General features: G+C 40.3%; 1 protein-coding gene across 1 annotated transcript in view; it reads left to right on the forward strand.

The window, feature by feature from the left end:
• The window catches only part of TCTN3 (tectonic family member 3), a 27,788-nt gene that overhangs the window by 5,662 nt on the left and 13,648 nt on the right, over nucleotides 1-8,478 (forward strand). Inside the window, exons 4-12 of the mRNA XM_017518019.2 lie at nucleotides 1,327-1,454; nucleotides 1,690-1,798; nucleotides 1,880-1,995; nucleotides 2,508-2,543; nucleotides 3,409-3,489; nucleotides 4,621-4,746; nucleotides 5,629-5,736; nucleotides 6,070-6,164; nucleotides 6,786-6,939. Of these exons, the coding sequence (XP_017373508.1) occupies nucleotides 1,327-1,454; nucleotides 1,690-1,798; nucleotides 1,880-1,995; nucleotides 2,508-2,543; nucleotides 3,409-3,489; nucleotides 4,621-4,746; nucleotides 5,629-5,736; nucleotides 6,070-6,164; nucleotides 6,786-6,939 (953 nt within the window). The remainder of the gene's footprint in view (nucleotides 1-1,326; nucleotides 1,455-1,689; nucleotides 1,799-1,879; nucleotides 1,996-2,507; nucleotides 2,544-3,408; nucleotides 3,490-4,620; nucleotides 4,747-5,628; nucleotides 5,737-6,069; nucleotides 6,165-6,785; nucleotides 6,940-8,478) is intronic.

Here is an 8,478-nt window from a genome sequence, read left to right on the forward strand (position 1 = left end):
TTGGAAGCTTTACAGTTTGAAGATTTCAGATTGGAGGTGGAAAGTGGCCCATAGATGAGCAGCATCAGCGTCACCTATTTTGGAGCAGTGCTTTTCAGATTCTAATATGCATGCACATTACCTGGAGATCTTGTTAACATGGAGATTTTGACTCAGGTCTGGGGAGTGGCCTGAGAGTCTACATTTCTGAGAAGCTCACAGGTGATGCCGGAGCTACTAAGCTGTGCACCCCACTTTGAGTAAAAAGGATCTAGGAGATGTGTAGAGAGTGAGTAGTCTGAAAAGTCCCAGCATTGAGAGTTGCATTCATGCTGTATCAGAAAGCTGAAAAGTCACATAATTAAGATGTTATCACAGAGGATAAAGGACAGGTTCATTTAAAGTGGAATCCTCATTTGCTTTCAATGATGCAGATATTGTAATCTCTTTTACTCTGTAAATGACCATTAATAATATGAAGAATGAAACTGGCAAGGGGCATGTTTCGCTATGTTATTTTTCAATTTAGCAGACGGAGTAATAAAGTAGACAGTGTGTTGTCAGTCACCTGCCATCCTCTGGGCAGAAGATAGCACCACAGCCCTTTCCTATATCTCCCTACTGATTCTGAAGTGCCATAAAGAGATGACTGCAGGAGCTTGGGTAGATTTATGCATTGATATCATAGAAATTATAGAATTGTTCCAGAAAATGACGTTTTGAAATATCTAAAATCTTGAATGGAGGAATTATAAGCCTTAAGGAATAAAATACAACAAAATCTCAAAACTTAAGAGATGGAAACATTATTAGGACTGGTCAGTTGAAGTTTAGAGGAAACAGGAAGATTTGGGAAGGACAGATCAAATATTGTCTCTAGCTTCACCATGTTCCTATGGAAATAGTGCGATTCTGTTGTATTGGAGACTCATCTGGCATGGGGCAGATATAAGCATTATTGAGCTTCCTGTTTTCATCACAAATTGCTGATCATACACATTCTTGGCCATCAGTGACTTAAAACTGATGCATTCATTGACCATATTCTTTAATATTAAAACAATAATTCAGTCAGTAGATTGTGAATAAATTAAGAAGTGATAGAAGTCAATAAAATTGTTATTTCTGGAGATGGAGTATTGATTGGGAGCCTTCTGGGGAAATGTTCTATAACTTGATCTGCGTAGTGGTAATACAGTATATAAATTTGTAAAAATTCTTTGAGTTTTCACTTAAGATTTGCACCTTGTATATTATGCTTCAGTAAAATAAAATGTTTTTAAAAATTAGTTACTTGGCATGTTTTTCTTTTATCTAAACTTCTTTTATTTTTAAAAAACATTTTAGCAAAATTAAACTATTTCCAGAAGCTCCAAAAGGTCAATGCAACCAACTTCCAGGGCCTGGCTGCAGAGTTTGGAGGCGAATCATTCACTTCAACATTCCAAACTCAGTCACCACCATCCTTTTACAGGGTGAGCCTGGGGAAGGGGATGGGATTGTTTGGTTTGGTTTTAACTCTAAAGCAGACAACTGACAAGGTATCTTTGCAGTACTACCCTGCAGCTGGCTAAACCATTGTCAGCTCTTTGGAGGGCAGTGCTGTCTATGTAATCATGCCCTTGAGTTAACCTTGTTTCTACTCTTTCTTTTCTGTTGTAGTTTAGTCCAGTCTCACTGTGAACAAAGCTGCTTTTATATTTTATTCAGGCTGGGGACCCCATTCTGACTTACTTCCCCAAGTGGTCTGTAATAAGCTTGCTGAGACAACCTGCAGGAGTTGGAGCTGGGGGACTTTGTGCTGAAAGCAATCCTGTAGGTAAGTCCAGAGCAAACATACCAACCTTTTCATTCAGTTTAAAACAGCCTTTCTTATTTACCACTCTTATTTGTGTTTCAGGTTTCCTAGAGAGTAAAAGTACAACCTGTACTCGTTTTTTCAAGAACCTGGCTAGTAGTTGTACCTTGGATTCAGCCCTCAATGCTGCCTCTTACTATAACTTCACAGTCTTAAAGGTAGGTGTCCTTTCACTCCCTACACTGTCACCACCATGAAGCTGAAGTGAACATGCTTCTCACTGTTGTGGGTTGCGGAAAGAGCATTGAACTGGAAGTCAGAATCTCTAGGAGCCATGTAAAAGAGGGCCTGGAAACCATATCTGAAGACAAATGAAATAATTAGGGATATATATCCAGGATAAGAGTTCATCACCCTTCTCACCAATGAGATTGGCTTGTGAGAGTGGAAGGGGGAAGACATCTATTTCACCAAATGTCTTGCTTTTGCTGTTCAGTAGAGTCTGTCAGAGTAGGCAGGCATCACAGTCTATCACCCTCTTGTCTAGCTTCACTTCCTGGCATTTTAGTGTAAAGATGAGTCAGGTGGAATAGAGGAAGTAAATTATTCTAATATATTAATTTCCCCCCCCCCCCCACAAAGCAAAGCCTATTGTTAGTAATGTGAAACCACAAGCTCCTGGAGATTTTTGGTAAGGTATATGCACCCTAATGTTCCTGCTTTCTCCTAGGTTCCGAGAGGCATAACTGATCCACAGAATATGGAGGTATGACCCTGTTGTATCAGGAAAAAGGAAAAAATATATTTGGCTCCTCTGCATCTGAGGCAGTTTTAGTCTAGGTTGTACTGTTGAAAGATAAATGTAAGTGTGATGTAGCAAACAGTTAAGTAGGGATCTAAAACAGTGCTTTGGCGAGTACGTCCAATACAATTAATAGCCTCGTATGAAACCAGGATCCACAAGGTGTTAGATAAGTTTGTAAACATTGGGTTAAATAAACTATATTTAGGGTGGGCTTCTTAATTTTTTTTTTTTTAGAGGCAGGGTCTTGCTCAGTCACCCAGGCTGGAGTGCAGTAGCATGGTCATGTTCATTGCAGCCGCAACCTCCTGGGCTCAAGCAATCCTTCCACCTCAGCCTCCCAAGTAGCTGGGCCTACAGGCATGTGCCACCATACCCAGCTACTTTTTAAAATATTTTGTAGAGAGGGAGGGTCTCGCTATGTTGTCCACGCTGGTGTTGAACTGCTGGCCTCAAGCAATTCTCCTGACTTGGCTTCCCAAAGTATTGAGATTATAAGCGTGAGCCATCTCATCCTGCCTGGAGTCTTTAATTTGCTAGAGGGCCTTATTAATCTCTAAGGGGAGCACTGAATGTAGTATTTCTAACACTTACTTGACTGTGGAACCCTTGTTTTATATTTAATAGAACTAGTGTTCTGAGAAATAAGTTTTAAGACGTGCTGCTTTAGAAAGACTTTTGAATTTAAGTTGTTGGCTGGTGGGGAAGAAGAGAGAAAGGGGTGGTCAAGGGGGAAGGAAAACTACTCATCTTAGCATGGTATCTATTAATAGATAAAAGACAAAATACTGCCTTCAGTTTTAGTTAATTTGCTTCTTTTCATTGCTAGTTCCAGGTTCCTGTAATACTTATTTCACAGGCTAATGCTCCTTTGTTGGCTGGAAACACTTGCCAGAATGTAGTTTCCCAGGTAAGGATGCTGACCTTAGATTCTGGACTGATGTATGTTGATCAACACTGCCAGAGGTGCCTCATCTTCCATTAAGTACCACACTGACCCCACGTGAATTTTGTTTGCATTCTCTAACAATGTGGGAATGCAAACTTGTTGCAATGCAAGACTCTTGGTTGTAATCCTTGGTAAAAGTAGCATATTGTGAATTTCAACAATTCCCAACAAGTTTGAAATTTAACTTGTCAATAATTGAGCCCATTATCCTCCCTACCACTTTTCAGTTATTTCTATCACCACCATCCTCCAATATTTCAGGTCCAGGACATTAAAATTATTTCTGACTCCTTTTCCTTTGCCCATCTGCGGTCTGTTACTGATTCTTACAGACTGACCACATTTTCTTTTCTTGACCCAGTCAGTATCATCTGAATCTGAAGTAGATAAATCAATTTCTATTCCTCCATTCTCTCTCTTACAAACAATCCAACCTAAATGATTAAGAATTATCTTAAAGCATCTTCTTAAAGGCTGTGTTCAGAAATTTAAGGTTACTTTCAATTGCCTGTAACTTGTAACCCCAGCAGCTACATTTATTAATTATCAGACATTGTCAGAGCCGAGTAAACCATATTTCTGTTCCATGCTCACCTCTGGCTGTTTCTGCTTGCCCTTCTCTATCTGTAACCAACTTATTTTTCTTCCCTTTCAATTCCTACCATAAACTCACCTACCCATAAATGCTTTTTCTTTTTCTTTTTTTTGGAGATAGAGTCTTGCTGTGTCACCCACGCTGGAGTGCAGTGTGGCACAATCTTGGCTCACTGCAACCTCCACCTCCCGGGTTCAAGCGATTCACCTGCCTCAGCCTCCTGAGTAGCTGGGATTACAGGCATCCTCCACCATGCCTGGCCCCCATGAACCATTTTAAAGAGCTCTATCCAGTTTCTTTTTCATATACAAATACAATATGAAATTATCTTTATCTTTCATAGTATTTGTGTTTGACATTTTTAACAGTACTGTTTCAGTCTACCTCATTGAGTAGAGGGTTTATTACAATAAAAACCCTTGAAGACAGAAAATCTGTCCTAAACCTATTTAGCCCAATAACTATTTTTTATTAATTGATTCTTTTTTGCATTTCAGGTCACATATGAGATAGAGACCAATGGGACTTTTGGAATCCAGAAGGTCTCTGTCAGTTTTGGACAAACCAACCTGACTGTTGAGCCAGGCACTTCCTTACAGCAACACTTCATCATTCACTTCAGGGTTAGGGCCCTTCTCTTATCGGTGATATAGAGAGGAAGAAATATCGGGTTAGAAACAGTTCCTTTGCTTTTGTAATACATGTGAAATAGAGTAAGAATATGAAAGCCTAGTTCAGTATGTCAGTTGAGGCCTCAACATTTAATACTGCACAATTTAACTGCAAGTTGCAGGTATTCTACAAGTGTTTACTCATTAACATTTTCTCCAATTCTCTATCTGGGCCCCAAGAAAGCAGGACATCAATCTCAAATCTAAACTTCTTTTTTAATAGTCATTTTGAATCATAGATTCAGCCAACACCTACAAAATTTCTTTAGCTTTGCTCATATTTCTGGGCAGTCAGCATTTTACTCATTTCCTACTTAATCTGAGTGTCCAGTCTTAATCACCACCATTTGGCTTCTGCTACTTCTTTCCTCTTTTGAACCCAGCATAGTGTTTCCCAACTGTACCCTCAGGTGATCAACCAACTGTGGTGTCTCTCAGATCTCATCTCTGGAACATCTATAGTTAATTAAAATATATATATATTTTTTAATTACAGTTAAATTCTTCAGATTTTATCCAGGCTGTGTTATTATTGCTAAATTGCTAATAATTTTTGAGAAACAGGGTTAAGGGATCCTTGATAGATTCTTGGTTTTAATCCTTGGTAAAAGTAGCATATTGTGAATTTCAATATTCAGATCATGAAGGATTTATTTTAGTGAACATAAAAAGTGAAAGAAGCAAAATGGTACACTGTGGAAAGAAGCCAGATTGTCCAGTGTAGCTCACTTATTGCATTGCCTTGCCTTAAGGAAAGGTACAGTGAAGCCAAGGAGTGGGAGGTGGGAAAGTATGCTTACCTCCATAATTGACTTCTCTTCATTCTTTCTGCAGGCTTTTCAACAGAGCACAGCTGCTTCTCTCAGTGGTCCTAGAAGTGGGAATCCTGGCTATATCGTTGGGAAGCCACTCTTGGCACTGACTGGTGATATAAGTTACTCAGTATCCTTTTTAGAGCTGGGTGGTCTGTTGCAGCCTAATGAGAAAAGCTGCAAAGGCTTTCAGACTTAGTTAGACTAACCAAAGGTCAGGAATTTTTTGTTTGCTTTAATGAGGTACTTATATACTAATATATGGCTAAACATTTTTGGAATCGTAGTTGTCTCTCTGTGGTTTTTTGAGGAAAAAACCCACAAATTTGTGACTTGAACATTGTGATAGTAATACAATATAAATAGTGTTAAGGGAGAATGAGAGCATAAATTTTGCAATGCTGCCCCCCCCCTTTTTTTTTTTTCTGTTATGATATCCTTGATCCTCACTTTCCCACCTCAGATGACCCTCCTACAGAGCCAGGGTAATGGAAGTTGCTCTGTTAACAAACATGAAGTACAGTTTGGAGTGAATGCAATATCTGGATGCAAGCTCAGGTAGTTCTTTGTTTCCACATCATTTCTTGCAATTTCTTTTTTTTTTTTTTTTTTTTGAGACGGAGTTTCGCTCTTGTTACCCAGGCTGGAGTGCAATGGCGCGATCTCGGCTCACCGCAACCTCCGCCTCCTGGGTTCAGGCAATTCTCCTGCCTCAGCCTCCTAAGTAGCTGGGATTACAGACACGCACCACCATGCCCAGCTAATTTTTTGTAGTTTTAGTAGAGACGGGGTTTCACCGTGTTGACCAGGATGGTCTCGATCTCTTGACCTTGTGATCCACCTGCCTCGGCCTCCCAAAGTGCTGGGATTACAGGCTTGAGCCACCGTGCCCGGCCCCATTTCTTGCAATTTCATCAGGAATATGTAGGGAATATGTTGATATGGTGACTTTTTTATTTTGAATGACAGTTCAGAAGATACTAGTTAGGAATAGTCTTTTAGTCTAAATAGTGTTAATATTGCTAAGAGTTTTCTGGCAGTCATTAATACCTGCTAAGGATTATACCCTCTGGTCTATTTTATAATATTATTTCCAACGTTTGGTTTAATATATAGTACTAATATGGGTATATTATTATGTTAGCATCAGATTCCAGCTTCCATGGTGTTGAATTACAGGTTGAAGAAGGCAGACTGCAGCCACTTGCAGCAGGAGATTTATCAGACTCTTCATGGAGGGGCCAGACCAGAGCATGTTGCCATCTTTGGTAATGCTGACCCAGCCCAGAAAGGAGGGTGGACCAAGATCCTCAACAGGCACTGCGGCATTTCAGTAAGGAAAGAAATACAGTTTCTGATGAAGACTCATTTTTACCCCTTTGTAAATCATGGATAGTAAGGTTAAAGCCAGTCTTGTCTCCACAGATAATGCGTTTGTTATAGAAGGAAGAGTATAAGAAATCATGCCGGCCGGTTACGTTAGCTCACGCCTGTAATCTCAGCACTTTGGGAGGCCGAGGGGGGTAGATCATGAGGTCAGTAGGTCAAGACCATCCTGGCTAACACAGTGAAACACCATCTCTACTAAAAATACAAAAAATTAGCTGGGCATGGTGGTGGGTGCTTGTAATCCCAGCTAATTGGGAGGCTGAGGCAGGAGAATCTCTTGAACACAGGAGGCGGAAGTTGCAGTGAGCCGAGATCATGCCACTGCACTCCAGCCTGGCGACAGAGGGAGACTCTGTCTCAAAAAAACAAAAAGAAAGAAATAATGCCCACTTGAAGCCTTTTATTTTTTAAAGAGAGGATCTTGCTCTGTTACCTAAGCTGGAGTGCAGTGGCACGATCATGGTTCACTGCAGTCTCAACCTTCTGGGCTCAAGTGATCCTCCCACCTCAGCCCCTCAAGTAGCTGGGACCACAGGCACATGCCACCATGCCCAGATAATTTTTTGTAGAGACAAGGTCTCACTAAGTTGTCCAGACTGGTCTCAAACTGCTGGGCTCAAGTGATCTTCCTGCCTTTGCCTCCCAAAGTGCTGGGATTATAGGCATCGGCCACTGTGCCCAGCCTAAAGTCATTATTTCAGGTTATGTTTTAAACAACTAACGTATTTTCCTTACTTAGAAAAAAATTTGAAGGCAGATAATCTAGAGATTTCTGTTGTTCAGAAATCTCATCGTATATTTCACATACTCATATATTCTTGAATATTTGGTCAGCATAGACTCATGAGGTTAAAATTGTAATCTTTCTGTTGTTATAAAAATTTTCATTTTTATATTTATTTACATGAAAATGCATTGTCTGGTTAAAAATCAAAACCAAAAAGAATGATATGTCTTTCTGCATCTTGCAATTAATCCTCCTAGAGTACTGCATTAGGTATACTATGTTTCTATTCTAGAAACTTTCAGGTTCTTTGCTGGCTCCCAGACTACTTGGATGCACTTCATAATCTAACCCTTAGGTGTCATCTTCTTTGACTTTTCACTGCTCCTATATTCAGATCCTTTAATCACATGATCTGCTCAAGCCAGTGCCTAATATGCACCTTACACATAGGATATACTGAGCAGTATCTGAGTACTCAGTAGTATCTCCTATGTGTGAGGTGTGTAGTAGGTACTGGCTTGAGTTAAATTAATCAATGAGGCCAGGTGCCGTGGCTAACACCTGTAATCCCAGCACTTTGGAAGGCCCAGGCAAGCAGATCACTTGAGGTCAGGAGTTTGAGACCAGCCTGGCCAACATGGTGAATCCCCGTCTCTACTAAAAATACAAAAATTAGCCAGGCATAGTGGTGGGCATCTGTAATCCCTGCTACTGGGGAGGCTGAGGCAGGAGAATCGCTTGAATCCAGGAGGCAGA

This window comes from Cebus imitator, unplaced genomic scaffold (assembly GCF_001604975.1).
Source record: "Cebus imitator isolate Cc_AM_T3 unplaced genomic scaffold, Cebus_imitator-1.0 Scaffold656, whole genome shotgun sequence".
NCBI classification, from domain to species: domain Eukaryota; kingdom Metazoa; phylum Chordata; class Mammalia; order Primates; family Cebidae; genus Cebus; species Cebus imitator.